The sequence below is a fragment of the Cyrtonyx montezumae genome, unplaced genomic scaffold (genome assembly GCF_038088225.1).
Source record: "Cyrtonyx montezumae isolate F1298 unplaced genomic scaffold, pur_monq_1.0 scaffold_3, whole genome shotgun sequence".
Taxonomy (NCBI): Eukaryota; Metazoa; Chordata; class Aves; order Galliformes; family Odontophoridae; genus Cyrtonyx; species Cyrtonyx montezumae.
In genome coordinates this window covers 83,494,787-83,519,056 of record NW_027072034.1, presented here as the reverse complement: position 1 = coordinate 83,519,056, position 24,270 = coordinate 83,494,787, and the positions used below count along the sequence as shown (strand labels likewise).

General features: G+C 38.6%; 1 protein-coding gene across 1 annotated transcript in view; it reads right to left on the bottom strand.

Moving 5' to 3' along the window:
- Positions 1-1,690: 1,690 nt before the first annotated feature.
- SLC22A15 (solute carrier family 22 member 15) overlaps positions 1,691-24,270 on the bottom strand; it is a 28,358-nt gene continuing 5,778 nt past the window's right edge. The window contains exons 2-12 of the mRNA XM_065740960.1: positions 20,081-20,293; positions 16,980-17,112; positions 15,963-16,127; positions 14,281-14,410; positions 12,386-12,601; positions 11,246-11,386; positions 10,421-10,506; positions 9,903-10,023; positions 8,908-8,980; positions 3,756-3,944; positions 1,691-2,329 (exon numbers count right to left, since the gene is read on the bottom strand). Of these exons, the coding sequence (XP_065597032.1) occupies positions 2,243-2,329; positions 3,756-3,944; positions 8,908-8,980; positions 9,903-10,023; positions 10,421-10,506; positions 11,246-11,386; positions 12,386-12,601; positions 14,281-14,410; positions 15,963-16,127; positions 16,980-17,112; positions 20,081-20,293 (1,554 nt within the window). The 3' untranslated portion in view covers positions 1,691-2,242. The remainder of the gene's footprint in view (positions 2,330-3,755; positions 3,945-8,907; positions 8,981-9,902; positions 10,024-10,420; positions 10,507-11,245; positions 11,387-12,385; positions 12,602-14,280; positions 14,411-15,962; positions 16,128-16,979; positions 17,113-20,080; positions 20,294-24,270) is intronic.

The window sequence follows — 24,270 nt, the reverse complement described above, 5'->3', positions numbered from 1 at the left end:
TGTGGCAAGACAAGCATTGCAAGTAGCAATTAATGACACACAAACTATGGACAAAGAATGGCTAGCAGTTCCTGTCTGAACCCCAGGGAGCTTACTCCACATGCCATACAAGAAGGGAAAATAAGCAGCAATCACAAAAATCACAGAATTGTAGGGGTTGGAAGGGACCTCTGGAGATCATCTAGTTCAACCCCCAATCCAGTGTATTTTTTAGAGCAATTCTCTAAAAAGTACACTGGATCTTGGCAGCATGCTAAAAATGCCAGGCTTACCACTGTTTTGCTTTCAAGTAAGCAAGCTTTATGTCTTCAAATCATCAACAACAAAACCAAACCTGATACTTTTCCAACTACCCATAATTCAAAATGCAAATAGAGAACTAAAAATGACTTGGAATAAATATACTCAAGCATTCCATGCTTTTTCAAGGACCTTATTTAGAGAATTTTTCAAGCACTCACAAGGGCCAAATAAAGGCAAAAAGAATGTTCAGCCAGGATTAAAAGTGCCCTACTACAACATCTATGCAGCAGTCTGGAAGAAAAACTGAAGACACATTGTCCTCAGGGACTGAAGTTCCCTACTCTGCTCACAGCCAATGCCTGAATCAAATTCAGATCAAGTGGGAGTACTACACACTTCAATCTATAGCCTCCCAGCTGCCTGCTGCACCAAGCAGGGTAGTTGCATTTTCCTCAGTGCTACAGTTCCAATGAACAAAGGTCGAGCAGCTAGCTGTAAACTTCAGATGCTGTTCAGTTTCACTTTCTTTCAGAGTAAATGTACTTCCCATCTTAACTAGAATAAATTCAGCTGACAGCTCTTTTTTTTTTTAAAATTCAATTTTCTAAAGCTACTATTCACAAAAAATGGCTAGCAAGGTTGACAGCTCTTTTCAGTCACTACACAGAATTTTGCTAGTAACTTTAAGTATAAAAAACTAGCAAACAACTTATGGAAACCAATCTTAAAAAATAGCAAGCAAGTGGTTAGAGGATGAAAATGATAATGTAATCAAGAAAGTTGAATCTTTCTAAGGCCTTATTTTTTAGTCACAACATTGCACTTACACATATTTCAAGATTTCGTATCCTTCTCACAAAACAAAGTGTAGTGTAAACTAAATAATAAAGTTGTCTTCCTCAACAAGGTCAAGTAATCAAGTAAACACTGGTTTAAAGAGTTTAAGAGCATTATTGAACAAAAGAATTTTAAATAGATATTAGCAGCTTCCTGGTAATAATCCTACAAGACGTAACAGCAGCCCATGGCTTCTCTTGTCACTTTAGTGTTAAGTTTCTTCCACAAATAAAGATGTAGACAGGTTCAAAGAAATGAGCTAAAAACACACTTCACATTATACAGTATGTGATAAACACCTCACCTGTGTAACACTCATGAGATTACATCCTTAGACAGATTTACTTTACTGCACAGACAGAAAAGTTGCCAAGCTTTAATATTTATATAAAAATGAAGACAAAGTAAAAGTAGGCAAAGCTACAAACAGCAGTTCTGAGATGTGGGAAACGTGGCAAGTCCATGCGTAAGGCAGCCCAAGAGACTGGTGGTTAAAGGAGAGAATTATCAGCAACATCCTCTATATCTACAGATGTTATAGACTCTTCCCAGCCTTTCATCATCACAAAGTTCATGGATGGATCAGGAACTGATCAGCTGTACCCTGTAATTCTACACAGCTATCCACCTGCTGAAAGAGAAGCCTAATAGTTGCCTCTCCCCCACTCAGTACACAAAAGCCATTTTAACATACAATTTCATAAGTTTGTTCCTCCTGGGGTAGCACATGGCATACTGTGTGACCACTTTCACTCCACAGAAATCAAACAGTGAATGTTTTCAAGTTTATCAGTTTATGATGACTCAAAACCAACCACATGGAAAAAACAAGTGTGTGCATTGATGATCTGCACAAATAGGAAGTTATCAACTGTGCTTTAGAAATGCATCATCCTCCCCTTGATATCAGCCTGGATTCAAATGCAGTCTGTGCACTCTCTCATTCCTACCCACAAGTATTTGAATGGCTGTCTCGCATGAAAAGAATCAGTGAATGTAATTAATCTTAACAGTACTTAAACTCCCTTCCTACTCAGGAAAGACACAGGCACCTGCCCAGTTACATTCCCTGATAGGTGGCCTCCAGAACTCTCATCTCAGAGCTGTACCGACTGGACAAGTTAGAAAAACTAAGAGAACAAGTCTGTGTTTCTTCTTTTCATTACTTGATCATATGGGTCTCTTCATCAGCATCATAAAACTCCTCATCTTCACTTCCACTTCCTGCAGAATTGTCCTTGTCTCCAGACTAGAAAGAAAAATGAAGTAACTGGTTAACATAGAAGCCATCAAATAAGTCTCAAAATATACGAGTACAGTGCACTGCACCTCTATTAGAATGAGTCTATTGCTAGCAGAAACTTCATCTAGTTTAAATGAGTATTTAGGATTTTTTCCAGTATGCTTACGTCTATTCTAAGACTTCTGCCTGACTAATCATATGCAAAGAACGGTGAGAAAGAAGGTGAAAAACAGAGAAATGGAAATCATACTCCTGACTGACAGAACCACACAAGCAAAATCTGTAGCTTTAGATCTGTCTTCAATGGAGTTTTACTACAGCAGTGTGTGTAACTGCAAAAGAATTTCAAACAGTTTGAGCACTAGAAACTGCCAGAAGATATAGACGGAATCTCACATCATGCTTCTATTTTACTCCTAAAATTATTTGAGGAGAATCAGACTATTGATGGTTGCTGTCCAACTTGAATATTACATTTGTGTACATTAACAGGGACAAAACCTACACTCCGGGCATCTAAAAATGCATGTTATCCTTAGAAAGGTACAAAAGGACAATGGATTCCACAGGGGAAATTCAGGGTATGCCAAATAAACTCTATAGCTTTCTCATAGCAGCTTCACAGGCCTCTCTGTGGCCTTGTCAAATAGGGTTAATGTTTAACAGCTTTCCATTTTATCAGCACTTCCTTTGTATAATATGTATATATTACTATATGTAAATGATATTATTAATTATATATATAAATATATATGATCTTGTTCAGATTGGGATTCTTAGAAGGCCTGCAGAAATGCAAGAACAGAAAATATAAACCTGAGAAGACTACTTGATGAAAGTGAATCCAGTGGTATGCATATTTATTGATGTACATCACCCCCAAATGGTGATACATAGACATTATTTGGCTGGAAGGGCAAAAACGATCTTTTTCCCTCCCTCTGAATTAAAATAACCACACTGTTTGCTAAAATCAGTTTCTGTTAGCTAACCATCTAGGTTAAGATGTAATGATGATGTAATTTCCAAAATAACAGCTGACACAAACTTGACATAAATACATACAATAAACTTGTTTTGCCAGCAAGAATCTTCTTTAGCATCTAAGACTTCTCAGAAACTTCAGTGGCCAGCTGTGTATGAAGCATACCACAGCAATCCATCTTAGAGACTAGAGAGACAGATTTCCCCAAGACTTTGATCCCAAACAAAGATTGTAAGCTTTTGACCCTGAAGGGATGAATTAACCCAGTTATCTTTCAGCCTGCATTGCCAGGGAACAATTCAGATGGGATGGTAAAGTTACTAAGTGATCTTGTGCATCTGGACCTATTATCCACAGGCCAAAAATCACTATCCTAGAGAACTCAGAGTAGGATATGTAAGCTGAAAGTTAAAATGCTAGGGAAAACAAGAATTAATAATAAAATACCTGTGAGCCATTTAGGGTTTGCAATGACATGGCTTCATCCCCCAGTCTCCAGTATGAACATATCTGTAGGTCTGAAATAGTTTCTAGCAAAGGGCTGTTTAAGGTCTCTGGCAACAATAAACTTAAGAGCCCAGACAGTAAACCAGTTGCTCCAAATACAATGTAAGGCAGAGACCACTGTACAGATTTCTGAAAACAAGAGCAGAGAGAGTGATTGGTAGAAAGTAGATTGGTTCCATTTAGTGCATACTCAAACAGTTAACCTTTACAATCAAACCAAGTGGCAATTTTCAGGAATATAATGAACTCATAACCCATGAAACTTTCATACTAAAAAAAAAAAATAATAATAGTAGAACTGATCGTATCCTGGATTGTGGAAGGTGAATCCCACCCTCTATTCAGAGCTGGTGAGGCCACACCTGGAGTTCTGTATCCAATTCTGGGCTCTTCAGTACAAGAGACATAGACAAACTAGAGTGAATCCAGCAAAGAGACACAAAGGTGATAACGGGATTGGAGCATCTCACATATAAGAGAAGGAAAAGCTGAGACAGTTGTATCTGTTTAGGCTAGAGAAGTCACAGGAGGATCTTATCAACATATGAGGGCTACTCCAAAAGCAGTATCTCCTATTTTATTATGTTGGCCCATATCATTCTGATGTTGGTGGTATGGTAATAGAAATTGAACCTTCCTGCCAGTACTGTTACACTCTGTTGTCATGCAACAGATGGCAGCAGAGGGGCAATCTGACAAAATGGCATCTGACATGGAGGCACGGATGAAGCAAAGGGGTGTCACTGAATTCCTCCAAGCAGGAAAAAAAGATACCCACTAACACAAAACAACACCTGATGAACATTTATGGATATCAAATAGTAGATGTGAGCACAGGGAGGCAGTGTGTGTTGCATTTCAGCAGTGGCAATAGTGATGTGAAAGACAAACCACGATGGTCATGTACAGCTGTCACACCACAAAAATGAAGAGCATCTCAATTGGCTCATCTGCATGAATTGGCAGATTACAACCAGAGACCACTGTACAGAGCTGAATATCAGCTTCCATGAATTGGAAACAATGACAGCAACATTGGAATATTGCAAAGTTTGTACCTGGTTGGTCCCACAAATGCGCACACAGGAACAGAATGAACACCAGATGCAAGTTTGTCAGGACCTACTGAACAAACACAAGGTTGAAAGTGATGGTTTTCTGGTTTGCATCATAACTGGTGACAAGATGTGGTGTCACCACTATGAGCCAGAATCAAAATGCCAATCCATGGAGTGGCAATGTGTGAATTTCCCTATCAAAGAAAAAGTTCAAGACACAGCCCTCGGCAGGTAAAGCAATGTTTACTGTCTTTCAGGATAGGAATGATTCTCAAGGATCTCTAGGACCCTGAACAAACTATCATCTCTGATGGCTACATTGCAATGCTGACTAAATTGAAGGCTCAGACTTCAAGGGTCAGGGCAGAGAAGACAGCCTTTCTCTTGCAACACAATAACACCAAGCCCCATAATAGTTTGACAATCATGGAAAACATTGCCAGTCTTGGTTGTACTGTCCTACTACACCCATCATATAGTCCAGATTTGGCACCTTCTGACTCCATCTATTTGGGCCAATGAAAGATGGACAACATTTTCCTACCACTGACATAGCAGCTGTGAAATAATGGATCATCTCTGCTGATGCAGATTTTTCACAAACACAGCATGCTTGGTCATCACTGGCAAAAAATGCACAGCTAATGGTGGCAACTATGTTGAAAAATAGCATTTTGTAGCTGAGAATGTACTCTATCAAACAGTGTTATTGTGCTCTTGTTTTCAGGGAAATAAATAGGAGGCATTAATTTCAGAATAGTATATACATGCATGAAGAGAAGATGCAAAGAGGACAGAGCCAAGCTCTTTCCAGTTGTGCCAAGTGACACAGCAAGAACAAATGGGCACAAACAGGAAGACAGGAGGTTCCATAGGAGCACTGGGAAATACTTTTACTATGAGCACAACTAAGTACTAGCACAGCTTGGCCAGAGAGCCTGTGAAATCTCCAGCCTTGGAAATAATCCAAAGCTGTCCAGACACAATCCTAGGCAAGCAGCTCTAGGTGGCCCTGTTTGAGCCAAGGGCTAGGAGGTGGAACAGATGGACCAGATAGCTTCCAGAGATCTTTTCCAACATTAGCCATTCTTTGCTTTACCTTTACTGTAGAAATTACCAATTTTATTCTTTCTTATCAGTATTGTCAATTGTATCTATCGTGATCTAACCCCGGTAGGGAGCTAAGGACCACAGCTGCTTGCTCACTCTCCCCAGGTGGGCTGGGAGAGCATCAGAATGGTAAAATCATGAGAACACATATTCAGCCAATTCCAGGAGAGCAGAGCTTAACACATGCAATGGTTTCTCAGGAAGACAAATGCCATCACTCCAAATGGCCCTCCACCTTCCTTTTCCCTTACTCCAGCTTTTATTGCTGAGCATCAAGTCATATGATAAGGGATATCCCTTTAGTCCATTTGGGTCAGCTGTCCCGGCTCTGTCCCATCCCAGTTCCCTGTCCACCCCAAGTCCCCTTGTTGGCAGGGCAGTATGAAAAACAAAAACAGGCCTGTATGAATAAAGTTACCTGTACCCCAGATAAAACCACAGCAGCTCCTATCAACACTATGATAGCCATACAGATTTTGGGATGGACTTTAAAAGAAATGCTTGCTAAATTTGTACTTAATTCTTGTCTACAATATGTTGTTTTTAATAAAATGTAACATTGCTTTGTAGTAGGGTGATACATCACACAAAGACATGCTAGTTGGAAGGAATCTCTAGATGTCACCTAGCAAAACTACCAGTTCAAAGGAGGGCTACAGCCAACACTAGACCATGTCAACCACAGCATTATGTAGCCAAGTATTGAAAAACTTCAAGGATGGCAAATTCTTCCCCCTGAGAGGACAACTCCATGGCTACATTAAGCCTCACAGACAAAAGAAAAGTTTTCATGCTTATCTGTAACTCTCAAATTGCAACCAGTGGCCACTAACTCTTGCTGAACTATTTCACATGACTGGAAGTTTGTCTTGGGCCAAATAAACACAACTGCTTCAACTTTCATCTGAAGCTGTATGTTCTAGGCCCCTCATCATCTCTGTTGCCCTATTCTGGACCCTCCCCAGAGTTTTTCCATATCCTGCTAGAAAGGGAGACCATAAACTTGATCTGCAGACCATGCACTAATGTGTGCCTGATACAGTTCAGCGTGAAATTTGCTAGCTGATCATATAGTCACAACTCCTGGGTCTCTCCCAGTAAAGCTGCTACTCAGTTGGTCAGCCTATGCAAGCCCTGTGATTAGTCCACACCAGAAAGAGAATTTTACACTTCTTGGATGGATCAGAAAGTGGATCCAGGCAGTGGATCCCTCTTAAAGACACACAGTATTAGCATTTTTCCCTGCACTTTCCTCACAGGCATAGCCACTTCTTTCACCACCACTTGGGAAATCCTATCCCATGGTCTGAAAAGCTTTCAGTTTCTTTCAGGATTCATGAACCTACTTCTCCCCCACTACTGCCCAACCCTCTGCTTCCCGTGTTCATATGCACAAAGACTTGGGGTTAGGCTTTGCCTGTGAAGACTAAAGCAAGTGTTAAGTACTTCATCTTATTCCACCTAATCTACCAATAGGATTTAACGGCATTCAACAATGAGCTAAACGCTTTCTCTATATGTCCTTTGACTGACAGAATCTGTATTTATGCTTCTTGCTAGTTTTTAGTTCCAACTGAGCTTTGGCCTTTCTGCCATCACCTCAGAAGACAGCCTGGTGATGTTTACAGACCACCTTTAACGCCTGTCCCTCTTAACATGTTTTGTTAAAAGCAGAGCTACACTTCATACAAAAATAAGAACACTTCATGTAAAAATACAAATCATCTTCAATATAGCTCAAAAACACATGCATTCACTTTAAGAATACTGAAGCAAGCTTATTTGAAAAATACAGAAGTATAGCACTTTCAAAAATTCATTTTCTATAGTAAAAAAACAATTTTAAGTTGAAAAAAATAGGCTGTGATTAAATGCATGTAAACATTTTCTCTTAGCTCAGCAATTAACTTTTTCCCCAATGCTACACAGAACAAACCCATTGTATAAGGCTCCCAGAGAAAACTACTGAAAAAAAACATTCAAAAAGTTGAAGAAATTCCAGTGTAGATTTTAGTTCTTCACACAAATCAGTGCTTATCTGTTCCTTAAACAGAGCTATTTCCACTGTCATTGGACCCTTCCAAAACATGATGATTCAATACTTGTCTCTTTCTACTGGATATTTGGCACTACTACAACATAATGGATGTCCCCCACTGCTACTTAAAAGCAGCCTATTAAATCCACCTGGGAGATTGGTACCAGTTTTGGCTTTGCATGTCATTGCTCTGAAGACACTCTCATCCATCTTGTTTCATTCTACAGAACAAGAAGTCCAGTGTGCTCATCTACTCTCCTACCATTCTTCTGCATGCCGTAGTAGGATAGCAGATGGCACAGAGAAAAGTTATTCCAGATGAAATCTGTGTCATATTAAAGGAATACTTTAAGTATTTAAGGAATACTTTTTAAGAGAAGCTTAAAGGTACCTCAGGTATCCAACAACTGTGTCTGCATTCATTGAAATACAAACATTTACTGACAACTATGATGCAAAGATTCAGTGAAGTGCAGCAACACTTAAATGAATTTCTTAAAAACACGTTTCTGAGAAGAGCACTGAGCTCTCACGCTTTATCATCTTGATGCAGTAAATCTTCTAACTACATTTTTTGTTATTGCTGGCTTATGGTTTAAATCTGGTAACATCAATGGTTTTTTTTTTTTGTTTTTTTTCCTAATGACAGTATTGGTGAAATTCAAGGGGTAAATTCCAAAATCCTAAAGTACCTTCTGAACTAAACACTGGGATTTTCTAATTAAAGATTATATCCTAGTGCCTTTAGCCTACCATAACACTGCCAAGCCACCTAACTTACAGATTTTATATACATAGTTTAGCCAAATATTGCCACTTCTGCAAGCTTCTGAATCATCAGAGCCACAGAACAAAAATGTACTTAAAATAGTGAGTTCAGACAAACCAATGAAGGGACAAAAGGAGCAATGATTCCACCAACACGGGAAAACATGGAGCAGGCACCCATTCCAACATTCCTAAGAAGAAACCAAAAATCATTAATTAGTCACATTTGCACAGGAAAAAATAGGATTTTTTTAAGTGCAAGAAGCTGCAAGTGAAGGAAAGGTTTAAAAAAAGTCTCACTCATGATTCTGACCATATTAACTGACAACAGAATGTGAAATATAAAAGAAAATACCTGAAAAAAGGAATTAAATCATACGCTTTGTACTCAAAAGTACAAATCCACTGCACACTCAGAATTCTAACATAAGCATACACTTAAGAAGACAAAAAGAAAGTGTGATTTCAGTCAGTGCATCTCATCTCTTCCTGAAACTTTGACTAAGTTACTTTATCCATATCAGCAGATTCCCCCACTCGGTAGAACATTAAAGTCCCAACGATGTCTAGCCATTAACAGTGATACCTGACAAACAAATACTTCTATTAAAAATTGCACCTGTATAATAGATGCTTTTACCTACTCAGTTGCCACAAGAATAGGGCACTTCTACCTTTGAAGCACCACCTTATTTCCACAAAGCTTACTGACTGGTCACATCTTTAACATTGCTGCTTAAGGAAGCACGAATATCAATAGTTGTCTGATTTACAAAGCACTGAGGAACCCACAGATGCTGTTCATTAAAACATAAGCAATACTACTGTTATACTCAATAGTGGAGAGAGAACTGTGAGAACACTAAGCATCCAACAGGACAGTTTTACTATTATGGAGAATTTAGTTACTCTGAAGAGAACAATGCAGATTTGAGGGAGATGGAGGTGAGGATAAGAAAAAAATTTTCATACATACAAGACTATACAGATAATCATTGTATGTTAAGTGAAAATCTCAAATGAAATGTAATAATTAATAGAAAAAGTGAGAAGTAAAAGGTGATCAGGGAGAAGAACCAGAAAAATGAAGATCTTAAAATTAACTTGCATTACCTGATCACTGTGGGATAAAGTTCTGATGTGTAGATGTAGACAATGTTAAATGCAGCACTGATTGTCAGTTTCCCCAGCAAAGAAAGTGAGCGACTGTTCACCACTGCAAAAACTCCAGTATCTGATAGAGAAAATGTGTCACTTAGGCTCTTTTGGCATCAGCCTTTCACTTGGAGAGATACCTACAAGTTGCACGTGTATTAATACCGACAGCTCATTTGGATAATGAAGATATCCCAGGAAACATCATTCTTTGGGAATACACTGAGAAGGAGTGACTGATGTGATAAAGTGGAAGTGTAGGATAGAATCCAAAGACGAGTTCAAATCCACATCTTTTCAACAAGCTTTTCTTAGGATCTTAGGGAAACTTCTACTTATGGCTTAGCTTCTTGAGCCTTAAAGTTGAGACTAATGTGGTAGGAGCCTAATTCACTGACAACCAATAAATTCTTAGGTACAATGAGGTGCTTTGCAACTTCTTACTAAGTACTCCGGAAACAAAAGAAAATATTTACCTTTCTTTTTAGGAAGAAACATGACAATAAGACAAGCCAGTCCTCCCAGGAACAGAAATGCACTCAGTGTTCTCTTTCGACCAAACCTGATGTCCAAAAAAGGATAACCAATGAAGTCTCTAAAATCACATTGTCTCTATTTGCAAAATAATAAGCAACATCTCCACAAACACCTCCTCTCTCAATGCTTTTTAAAAAAATCTGCTTTTCTCAACAAAATGAGCACTGAGAAGTCTTCATGCTGTAGCTGACAGTTTCTGGGATTTTTATTTCCTTCCCACTGTGTACATGTGTGTAAAGTTGCTCAGGAGACGTATAGAAATGAGACTGGTAAGTGAATTCTACAAAAAAACCCACCAATGAAGACATTGTCCAGAGTACCACAGCTCAGGAAAAGGCTAAGAGTCAGAATCAACAGCTCTGCTCTTATACATTTACAGCAGCTGTAAAATGACATCACAACAGTTTCAGCTGAATTTAATTGCAGTACCTTTGACCTAACAGTGAGAATGGAAGTTACAAGACAGGTGGGAAGAATGCCATCTTGTGTCTGGATGGAGTCAGCACAGCTAGTACTGACAATCATCTGTATCTTTGAGCCATATTAGAATGAGCTACTGAGCAACAACTTAAACTTTATTAGAGGTGAAAGTTTAACAGCTGCACTTTCAAATAAAAAAAGCATTTCTTGGGAGAATATAATTGACTGGAAATATCAAAGCAGAGAGTCCCACACAACGCCTATGGGCTGGGAGATACAATTTGAAAGAAATTTATATTAAAAAAAAAAGAAAATGATAAACATTAATAGAATTTCATACTTACCATTTTTGGTTAATCAAGTAAATACAGATTGGGTATGCTGGGATTTCTATCAACCCTGACAGGGCTAAATTGGCATAAATGCTTCCACCTAAGTCACCTACATTAAGGGTAAGACCATAATAAACCAAGCTGCACACAAACCTGTAAAAGGAAAAAAAAAAAGTAAAATCAGAGCTGGCCATACCAAAACATTCTTCTGGCACAATGTAGTAGTATAAGTTTATATATATAGCCTTTTAGATAGTAAACCTAAAATTTTTCTACCTTTCTTTAAATTCTACATCATGGTCCAGTTCTATCAATTTCCAGATTCTGATTTTCACTTTTCCTTTTGTGACCCTGACTGAATTCTGTACAGAGAAGAAAGCAACAGGTCACCAGTTTATTCTGCACTAAATCAGCAAGGCAAACTCCTAATTCTCCTTAACAGAAAATGGACTGTTTCCAGAATGAATATTTGGAGAAGCAACAGAAGTATGTCTGCTGAAAAAACAAAGCCATTTGTTTTTTTCTTAATACTCCTCCCCCAAAGACACACATTATAAAAGCAACTGAATGAAAAGCAATACCAGAGAACTTGCATACCCTGTCATATATCAGGTTTACTCCAAAAAGGCAGCAAGAAAGCTGAGCTAGTGGAACTATCCAAAACAAAATAGGTACTTTTGGATAATTACATTTCTGCAAGTGACTAGAGGTAGAGTCATGACAGCAACTGCTAGCACTGGCAACCTTTGGTAGCACTTTTATAAGAAATACACTCATTAGACAAGGTAGGCCACCAGCCTACTAACATGCTCCTTACACACAAAACACAAAGAGTAGTCCAAGTGATTGAAAGTATGGACACATGCATGGGACCAAAGAAGATGACAGCACGACTAATTTCAGCAGCCTTTGAGAGTCAGGAAGGAATACACACTTCTCAACCACTCTAGACCTCAAAAAGCACGAGTGAAATGCAAAGATAAAGTACCTTGGAAGTAAACTATAAAAATGTACTAAGGAAGAACTATAATAGGGATCCTTTTCATGCACGGTATCCCTAAAAATAAAGGCTGAGAACATGCATGATCAGCAGATTCACAGCAACACATTTCCTCAAAGTAACACAGCTAGGCCTAAAAGCATTTCAAGTACCAGGTGAACATCATGATTAAGGTGCGTCCCAAGAGAATCCTGTATCGGAAGAGATCCAAGAAACTTCCAGCTTCTCTGGGACTCCTCTCAGCAGGGAGTTTTAATGAAAAGGTGTACTTCTGCTTGCGGTTCTTCTTTGCAATGAGGTAGAGGGCATCTTCTGCTTCACTCAGCCGGCCTTGAGAATATAGCCAGCGGGGGGACTCTGGAATAAATCTGTAACACATTTTTTTATTTATATATAGAAATCATATATATTGTAGAGATGCTTGAGGGCTTTTCTATTCCATAGCACTGGGCTATGGAAATAAGGCTGAAATACATTTAAGCATAAGATAATTTCTCAAACAACCCTTCAGGCTCAGAATGAATTTGCTGAAACAAAGCAAAACATGTTGGAAGTAAAGGGAAAGTAATTCATACCTAACCTAGGTAACAAACAATTATGCATATATGCATATACACATACACACAACAGTATTAAGCACAATATCATTCTTCCTAGTAGAACTCAGAATCAAAGATGCTACATGTTACTAAAAGTAAAATGTTTTCACAATGTTTACTAGCTGTCTTCTATTCCTAGTGTTCCAACATTTCCTTCTTTATAATTAATTACAATAATTCTTTTAATTCTCTCCTGTAGATAGCAAGGCTGTAGAGAAATCAGGCTCTTGCACCTCACACTCAGCATTCACTTGATAGGTCTGTAACACCAATACATCCTAGAAAACAAATCAGATATTTTCAGATTCCCAGAACTAATTTAAACTTCTGCACAGGGACAAAGTATTAAAAAGGTTCTGAAAAATGCTGAAGTGCTATTCTTTCATTGAACAGGTGTGTTCCTGCACTTTTATAAAATAACTGTTCAGAAAAGAAAATTATTTCCTCCCCATAATTAAAAAAAAAAATCTGGTAACTTTTCCTACAAAGAGTCATTTTTAAGTAGTGTAGGTGAGAGGCAGCGTGAAATTTTGACTGAAAAATCCTTACTTACAGTAATATGGGCCTCTGAGCACAGCTCTGAAGTCCCAAGCATAAAGTGCTTAAAAAATTGCACGTTATCTGAAAGTTTTGTTTTGAAACATTAGATATGTCAAATATGCTTTTCACCTCACAGTTTTAAAGATCTTTCAGTAAGTTATGGTGCTTCTTTTGAAAGGCTGTTTTGACTGGTTAGCAAGAAGTTAGTTGCCAAAGTTAAACAGATACTGGAAGGAGAAAGCCTGAAGATTTAACAGCAGCTAAATTTCATTTCTTCTCAGTTGATGAGTTTTTGCTGAGAAAAAGATATGAGAAAGCATGGTGCTGAACTCCGCAAACAACAACCCTGACTACCTTAATAAAGAAGCCTTCTTCCTATTTTATTCTATCCTATTCTATTCTTCCTACTCTTTCCTAACCAGAATACTTGGAAAAAAGAAAATCAAAGGAAGCTGCTCATTTTTAGTTTTGTATGTCACATTTAAGACTATATGTGCAAACAATTTTGATGCAGTTCCTTCTGCATAAGCAGAATTATAAGAAATATATGATCATGTAAGCACATAAATGTTTTTGTATCCTTTAGGATGTGTACACAGTATCTTGTAGCACACCTGACAACAGTTTAAAGAATCAGTACATAACAGTGAAAGAATAGGATGTTCTACACCACTCAAGACTATTCTGATTTACAGTAACAATGCATATACGGTGTGACAAACACTTGCATTTTCAGATATTGCAGCACTGCAATTTGAAGTAAGCACATTACATGAGGTGGTTGAAGTTGAGAAAAATGCCTTAGTTATAGCACTTCATACCAGCCTAGAAAAGCTCCTTGACCTAATTGTATTTTCTCTCATTATTAACATCTTCCTTGAAGAAGTTTAGTCTGAAAAACTACTTACAGAGAGAGAAGAAAGACCACTGTTCCTTCCAGGTTAACCACAACAGCCAGAGTCCTCCAGGAGCGGATGAAGTACCCTAATAAAGCATACTGAGCAATTCCCACAGCAAAGAACAAGCCACCAATAGATCCTAACACACAAAGAAAAAAAAAACAAGAACAAAAACACCATTATCTCTCTTTTAAAGAACACTTCTAACTCCTAACACATGGGATCATACAGAAAATAACACTTCATTAAGAACATTTCACTCAGTAGCACAGGCAAACACACAGCTATTTAACCAAAGAGAACTCCATCCTTCACCACACAGTACAAATGCATTGCACCTAACTGCAAACACCAAGACGAGCCCAAAAAACATTCTTCTACATCCTGCTCACCCAAAGCCCAGTAAAGAATTCAATCTTCTAATTCCACATGTAAGTAGTACAAAAGTAGTACAAGCCACAGGAAAATTGGCATTTTTAGAAATCTACAGTATTCGTTGCTGCTCTCATGATTTAGAAGATAGTCTTTTTTCAAAACAGTTGCTGATCTTTCATCATTAACACCACTTTGGCACTTGTCAAGGACTTGGTAATTCACACTGCAGAGCTGTAATGGTACAGTCTAATATGCATCTAAAGGACAGCCTCAACACCAATTATCTCAACAGTTAAAAGGGACATATCTTTTGTCCTAAGTCCTAAGGTAGAATGGACAAATGGCACAACTCTCTCTTTGAACACTAACAATAGTTGTCTCCTCTTACCATTGTACAAAAAGTTTTTTGATTCGAGAACAGTCATGAATGAAAGAAACGATATTTAGCAAATAGACACAAACTAATTGCTGTTTTCCACAGTGTCTTAATTTCAGCTGGGATGGAGTTGTTTTCTTTACAGTGCCTGGTATGATGCTATGCCCTTGGTTCCAAGAAAAAAAACAATGTTGATAAACACACTGACATTTATAGTTGCTGCTAAACGGTGTTGTACAGGAGGACATACTCAGCAAAGGGCTCAAGAAGCTGGAAAGGTACAGAACCACAATACTGACTTAAGCTGGAAAAAGGGATATTCCACACCATACGACATCACGCAGAAGGAGTTCTGAGATGAGTGGGAGTTCATCCCTCTCTTTTCCACTGCCTAGGAGGCTAACAGGGCAGAAAGTGGTAAGCAATTGCTTGTGCAACACTGGTTATATAAATTCAAATATTTATACATACACACTATATAGATATATTCGTAAGTATTATCCTTTTCCTTTTCTCTGACTTAGTTTTATTTCAACTCACAAGTTCTACTCTTTTTCTTTGATTCCCTCTCCCACCCCAATGGGAGTGAGCAAACTATGTGGTGCTTAGTCACACGCAGGGTGAAATCACAACACAGTCCCAATTTCGATGGATAGAGCTCAGCTATCATAAACCATGAGTAAGTTTTTAGTCACATAGCACCCACAGGGGATTTGTTTCAATTTGAGTGATGCAGAAACCTGAATGGCTGAGTTATGCACTGTGCCAATCTAAAGTTCATATTAAGTAAAGCAGGGCTCAAAGAATGCAGTCACAGATGCTCAAGAAAGCAGAGTTAACTTTGTAAATCCTAGTTGTAAATCCTTTGGTGTGTCTCAAGCAGTATGTACAACTGAAATCTGTAAGTTTGACAATAAAGACACTGACACTCAAATTTTACCTGCTAATGCCCAGTAGGCAGTACCCACACATTCATTCAGTAGAACAAAGGCCACCAGAGACATCCCACCATTCATCACCCCTACCAAGAATCGAGACACGGCAAAGAATTCATATGAGGGTGAGAATCCATTTGCAATGGCAAATAAGATGTCGAGGGCAAAACCTGAAAAAAAATCAAGGCAAAAGGTTTAATTTCAGAAAAGCACAGTAAAATAGAAGCACTTATCAATGTCTTTACTTGATGTTCACTTGGTGCCTTACTTAATCCCCAAAGTCAACTCACAGAAGACAACTTTCCAAATACTTAAAATTACTTCCTGGCTCCACTTAAAATGGTTTCATAGTTATGTTCATAGAGAATTCCCAGACTATGCATACAATCAAATACCTCCCCTCGCTTCTGGAAAGTACTCCATATGATAGTACATTGGAAGATTGCACTGCTTAGAAGACTCATTTTTATCAGCTTGGAATTAATAAGATTGTCTCTTTGAAGAAAAGAACTGCACTGTTTTTAATTCTGTATGCTCACCCATTGACAAAATACACACACAAAACATGAAGTTTCTTTTTGTTTGATTCAGGGATAGTAACAACAACAAAAAAAGTCTCATTAACTTTAAAGTGATGATCCCAAATAGAAAAAAAATTAAATCACACAGGCAAGAGATAAAACATGAAACAAATTTGCAGGTTATACCTATGAGAACATTGCTAATAAATTATTATAAATATTAATTACTTCTGAGCATGACAACCAACACTTTTTTTTTTTTTTTTTTAACTATAAGCCCTTGTAGTATAATTCTTAAATTCAGAACATCTCCCTAGTACTCAGGTACTGACTGAACAGTTGAATATTAATTTCTTGTCCCCAGAAATATACTGGAAAGACAAAAGTAACAGCTCTGTACTAAGCAGAAACTGGGCTCTTGCCACTCATCTTCAGAGATGCAACACCTCCATTTCATTTGATTGTTTACCTGAAAAAAAAAAAAAAGATCATTACCATTACCTGTGAGATAGACTTTCTTCCTTCCAAAGCGATCTGAGAGCTGGCCAAAGGATATTGCTCCAACAAACACACCACTGAAGTAGAAAGAACTGGCAGCACTGACTTTGTATGATGTGTTGCCAATTAAAAACCACTGCATGGAAACAAAAAGGGAGAATTAACCAGAGTCAAAATGGTTCACTGACAGCTAATAGTTGGAGAGGGGTGATAAATACTTTCAGGAAGATAAAAATGCCAAAATCTCCTAAATATCCCAGTCAGTCTGCCATCACATAGCCACTGAAACAAGTGCTTTCTTCCAGACCCTCTAGAGGGGTAGTAACCAATTGCACAGCTCCCCAAATCAAGTATAGTCTTTGATTCTGAACTCGAGAATAGATCTCTCATGGGATATGGTAATTTTGCAGCCTTTGTCCCCTCTCTCAATTCTCTTGCCTTTACTCACAACGAAAGTTCTACCTCAAATATATTCAGTACTACCTCTTGGCATTTATCACCAAAGTGTGTAGGCACATTACACAGAATAAAGCATTGTGATTTATGTCCAGAAATATTTCTCTCCTCCTTAAGAACTGTCTTGTCACTGAGAAACACTTTGGCAGCTTTTGACCAGTTTTCTGGTATTGCTTATCCTTTTATTTTTACAGTCCCCTTTGTGCAACTTCCAATTCCAAATACACACCTGATCTTCAGATGCTTTTACAGACCTAATGTTGTCTCAGAAAGGGTCAGCCTGGCAGAGAAAATTATTCCTCCTACAGAACTCTAGAGTTAAATTATATCAGGTTCTCACTGATAAAATGTATTTCCTTTTTTATCCTAAAAACTTCACATATGGCGTTCTTTTCCTTTTCTGCTCCTCTTTTGTCTTGAAATAATGTTTCCTTTCAATGATACCCAGCTTTTATTCCTGGGCAGGTAAGCTGCTGATTATGTCATTATCTCTGTAATAACAATCTAATCCTCTCTACACAATCTCTTCCCTTACCAAAATCCCATTAGATATCCATCCTAGCCTGGCTTATATTATTTCACATCTCAGCTATAAACTACCTCACCATGAAAAGAGAACTGTGCAATTAAACCTCACCAAGATTACAGAGCTAACAAAATATGATCACACAGAAGCTCCAAGAAAATAACTTGCTTAGACTCAGTACGTGCTTTATCAAATTGTCACTTAAATGGTGAAGCATTTACTGACAAGATCAGCAGTAGGGTGCCAGGCCTCCAATAAAATTATCTTCTGAAACTAATTAAATGACCACAAATCAGCTTCTCTGGATTTAAAAAAATAATTCACAATAAAGTAGATTTCTATAATAACAGCATATAATGAGGTTACACTTAACTTGAAATAACACGGACGTGCAATTTTATAAGAGCTACAAGAATAATTCCTTAATTTTGGTATAAATGTTGAAAAGATAACCTTACCTCAGTGACATTAGATTATTTGTGCATCAGAGAATAAAGCATAATTTGGCTGTGGTAAAGTAAAAGCTGTTCAGACGTGCTCCACAAGTTAATCTCAATGACTAAGACAAACTTTAAAGGACTTGAGATATATAATACCCTCTCTGTAGAATAGATCTTTTTACATCAGATTTTTCAGTGTAAATTTGCAACAGTCACATAATTAGGAAATGATACCACAAGGTAAGCATTAAAAATATCCTCCTCAAATGCTGAAAAAAATTTCTCTACATACCAGTAGAAAGACTGGATAGCAAACAAAAGCCCCCAAATTAAGATCAAATAGTTTTTGAAGAAATGCACTGAGATCTTTATAATTAACCCCATTGTCAAAAATATGGTACATGCAGTTAAAGTTTTGAACAAAGTTTATTTTAGTAGGGGGATACAGGAGGCAACAGGATTTTTATACGCACGAGCCTCTCCTGAAAAGTTCAGATTCTGCTTTGAAATTCTTTAATGTAGAAGATATCTTGAGATATATTTTTTAAAGTAAACTATGCTCTTTACCCACATTTCCTCACCTGTGCAGCTAAGATGCCTAAGAACCTCCACAAAATTTACATCCTAAGGCACTACTAGACTCCAAAAACATGTCTGACTTGTCAAAATTGAGAGAATAAACCATTACTGAAAACCAACAAATGAAAAGCTCGGAAAAGATTTAAAGAACTTACTGGCTTTATGTTATGCTCCAAAAAGCCACTGTCCATTAGGATTTTAATTTCAAAAGGCATAAGTACTCATCCTCTTCATTACCAGAATAAGAGGCAGTACACATTGTACACAATTGCTCAGTATTGTTCCCAAACTGGCAGTTATTAGTATGGTCATAACCAATAAAGTTAAGTACTTTATGGGACTAACTCAAATAGCATTAACACATTTGGACAATAGTCATGAATTATCAAGTGATGTTATGTTTAACTTAGCTATACAGCACTTCAAGTCTTACTCAAGGCTCTTGCACAGAGGAAAAACAATAGATCTTGTAGGCCCCAGCAATGACAGGTGATGCACATAGCACAGTGTGAAAGTTGAAATCATTCTTTTGGAGACAGTGGCCACACCATGAAAATGGCAAAGCTGAAGATTGTTTTGGGATAAAACAGATGAGGTTGCTTTGCACATCTTGCTCTCTACTGCCCACGCCCTCCCTGAAGCTGCAAAGAAATAGCAGAAGCTGCTTTCTCTCCAGTTCCTCCACTGCTTGCTAATTACAGGATGGATTCACTTACATGCATCTGTCTTACCAAGGGAATTTCAGAACACAGACAGAAAGAGCTTAAGGTATATACGGGATTTTAAACACATTAGTACAATGACATGACTCCAGCCAAGTGGTGGAACCAGGCTATGAGATCCAATATCCACATCCCACATGCAGAAAGTGGGCAGTTTTAGTGCAGAACATTTTGCACTGCAAAACAAAAGTCTCATAGGTATCAATAAGGGCAGGAATAGGTTACTCATTCTCCACCTGGAAAAAGCACCTGCTCCATTTGCTAATCAAAATTTGCATTACTGTGGGAGAAAGAATCAGCAGCACTGTCAGCTTTCCTTTCCACTCTGCCAATGAGATTTACTGCTCACACTCAGGACAGCAAAACCCATTTCAGACTTACCTCAGAGACTATTGATGTGAAGCTGCTGCTGAAGTGTACGTGCTTATGAACTTCACTGCCATTGGCAGTCAGGAGCCATTCCCCAAAGGCTCTCTGCTCACTCACTGACTGGTTGCTATGGCTCTGGTTAGCTGAGAGTAATTCCAGATCCCAGTGGTATGGAGGAGTTGCCCCCACCAACGCAATGAGGATGGCTTCAGTGGCCACATAGAGCTGGAAAGAGAAAAATATCTAAGATGTTTAACATACATCCAAAGCAATGTTTCCTTTGCAGGTGGATCAATTCAGCATTTAAATAATCCTATTTTATGTTTTCCTTCTGTCACAACAGCATGTTGCATATGGTCTCCATATATTCACAAAGTAGAGAACTAAAACTTCAACGCAATAGTTCTTGTACTTCTTACCTGTGGACTACTTTAAAGAAAGGAAGTTCCCTTCCTGACACCCCTCAGTCAGAGACCAACCTCAACTCCCAAACACAACAAGCATAGCACTTGGATGCTTAGAGTTGTTAGTCATAGAACATCTTGAAAGGGACCTCAAGGTTCATCAAGTTCCAACTCCTCGCCAAAGGCAGGGTTGCCAGCTGCTAGATCAAGAACTAGATCAGATTGTCCAGGGCCCCATTCAACCTGGCCTTTAACCTCCATGAATGAGATATCTACAACCTCTCTGGGCAGTCTGTTCCAGCACCTCACTGCTCTCTCAGTAAAATTCTTCCCCCTGACATCTCATACAAATCTCCCTTCCTTTAGTTTAAAACCATTCCCCGTTGTCTTATCACTATCTACCCTTGATTTCCATCAAGTTCATAAACTCCCTTTTAAAATGTTGGAAAGCCACAGTGAGGTCTCCCCAGCTGAACAAGCACAGTTCCTGCAGCCTGGCTTCACAGGAAAGGTGCTTCAGTCCTTTGATCATCTTTGTGGCATTCCTATGGATCCTCTCCAAAAGCTCCACATCTTTTCTGTGTTAGGGGTCTCACATAGGCAGACCCGTGGGGGGATAATCACCTCCCTGTCCCTGCTGGCCACTCCTCTTGCGATGGAACTCAGGATGCCATTGGCGTTCCAAGCTGCCAGAACACACTGCTGGCTCATGTTACATTTTTCATCAACCAGGACCCCTAAGTCCTTCTTGACAGGGTTACTCTCAAGAAGTTCTCCTCCCCGTTTGTATAGGTATCTGGGATTACCCCAACTCAAATGCAAAACCTTGCACTTTGCTTTGTTGAACATCATTAGGTTCACAAGGGCCCACTTTTCAAGTTTATCAAGGTCCCTCTGGATGGCATCTCTTTCTTCTGCTGTATTAACTGCACTGCTCAGCAAACTTACTGAAGGTGCATTCAATCCAATCATCACTTGTTACCAGCCTCCAACAGGACACAGAACCATTGAGCACAATCCACTGACTGATATTCCAACCAATTGCTTATCCACAGAATAGTCCACCCTACAAATTCACACCATTCCAATTCAGAGATTAGAATGTGGTAGGGGACCATGTCAAAGGCCTTGCAGAAGTCCATATAGATGACACCAGTTACCTTCCTTTTATCCATCGATGCCATCACTCCATCATAGTGGCTCATCAATCTGGTGGCCTTCTATCTTCCCTTGGTGAAGCTATGCTGGCTGTCTAGGATCACCCACTCATTCCTCACATGCCTTCTAGGAGGATGTGTTCCATGATCTTAACAGACACAGAGGTGATGCTCACTAGCCTTTAGTTTCCATCTGTGCCATAGCTTTCCTAATCCCATCTCTGCAAGTTCAGACAGCATCCCTGTATTTTTCTTCATCACTGATCTATTCTTCCCAGGCTACACATCGATGCCTCTGCTACCTGTACTTGTCCTTCCTTTCCTTCAGTTTGACCAGCAGGCCCTTGCCAAGCCGTGCTCTTTTCCTTCCAACAATTCCTTAAACAGTCTGAAGTCCGTTTCCTGAAATTCAGGGTCCTGAGTCCACACTTTGCCAGATCCATGTTCCTTGAGATCAAAAACTCAACCAGGGCAGTCCTGGCTGTTGCAGTCCTGGCTGCCTCTGATCTTAATATATTTCACAATCTCCTCCATGTAGGTAAGCACCAGGTCAGCAATGCTTCACTGTTTTAGACCTCTCCGAACATAGGTAACTCAGCATAGGAGCTCCTGACAAACCAAGATCCTGTTGGGCCTCCTGCCAATTGCTTTCTCCATGAAGAAAATCTGTCATGCCACTCCATTCCACAAACTTTCTTTCAACCACCTCCTTCTGAATGGGTCTTGCTCTGTTCCCAGCACCTCCTTGGTGTGTTCCTGGAAAGATCATTCCCCTTGGGAACACAGTCTCCCACAAGGCTGCTATATAAATAATATGCAGTACTCAGAACATAGATAAGCACCAAAAGATAAAAAAAAAAAAGCCAAGAACCCCTGAATCCTGATGCAAGCAACAAAAGATGATCCTATTCTGCTCTGTACAGAGGTACATCTGGAGTTACACCCTGGTCTGAAACAGAATTACTACTATTTAATGAAGAAATCCCTGAATCATTACATCTAGAAGAAGAAACCATCTGTTAAACGACATTAGTCAAGATAAAGAACAACTTCTAGGCAGAGAATGAGAAGTGAAAGACCTCACCCAAGAAATATGGCAATGAGTAAGAACAGATGATGGTGTAGTGAGAAAGCTGAGTGAACATGTTGATAGAGACATGTGGACATGGTACCCTCAACCCCTTGGAAACAGTCTGGCATCGGTGAAAACTTAGAATAATAGGTCACTGCCTCTGGTGCATCCCCATATTCTGACTTGCTCCTACAGTACCATGTCAGGACTAAGCGATAACATCCTTGGTTTTGTCTTGAAGTGATAAACATTTCTGAAGTAGCTCAGGAAATGAAATCCTGAAGACATTTGGTTTAGGGAATGAAAGCAGAACGCTCTTCATTTTTGCTCCAGGTGAAGCTCAACCCAGCTACAAAAGATGAAATTGAAAAACAAATGACTGCAGGCACACAAAGAAACACAGTGAATATTTTTTAAATTAAAAAAAATCAGCCATAAGCATTCTAGTGGCTGCAGCAAGCAAGGAGAGAACAACAGAAACACTTTCAATTGATATGCTAAATCAGAAAAATATACCAAGATGGTGACATGCCGCATGCAGAAAGATGCAATTGATATGATGTACACTGGAGTCACTGCTGTGACAAGACTTTTTCCTAGTGATCATTTGCCTTTTCCTTTGGCTAACAGGTGTGGTAAACCCTCTTAATTTAATAGCAAAGCAAACAAACAAGTTGTTTTGTTTTCTGTTAATTAAAATTGATAGAGTTGAATGAAATCTCTTGACCAGCTTTCTCAATATTCATGACTTCCAATAAAAAAACAACCAACATAGAATCTAATCTAGCAAGGGGAAAGAAAGTTTAAATAGTTCCGTGTTTCCAATAGTTTCACATGAGTGAAACACACAAAATCATTTAGGAAACCTTTTGAACTTTTAATTCCTCCATTATGAAATGCACATGAAGAAAAAAGCAAGACTTATTCTATTAAGAAGCACTTTCAGATTCATTTTAGCAGCTCATCTGTAGTTCACAACCTGGCTAGCCACTCTAGACAAATATCAGCTGAAACTTTCACTACTAAACAAAATTATGAGTCAACCACTAACTTCTGACCTTAAAAACACAAAGGTTTCTTCAAGGAAAGACAACAAATGACCTTGGTAAAAGCCCATGACTTTGTCAACCCTCTCTGGGTTACATTTTAAAGTTATTTCTCCTTACCACAGTATAAGCAGCTGAAAAGCTGGAGGCCACTTTTTTTTTTTTTTTTTTTTGAAAGTCTGATGAACTCATCTGCTCTGAATTATTCCAAAAGGGCAATTTGCCTCACATGATTATTTTTTTTTTTCTGAACAACTGTATATGTGTTTGTGTCTGTAGAAGGGCTCTAAAAGCATCTTATTTTCTGGTGCTGACAAAATGTTCTTCGATGAAAGTAGCCCTCTCTTCTCAGAAGCACAGTGGGGAAAAAAACCTCTCATACTATAAAGAAAGGCTATGTTGTATTTAAGCAGTCAAGAAAAGCCACATGCATAAAAAACAGTGTAATGACTCAGACACTTGACAACTCCCATACCACTCCCATGGCAAATACTCTTCAAGAATACTGTAACTGTTTTGGCTC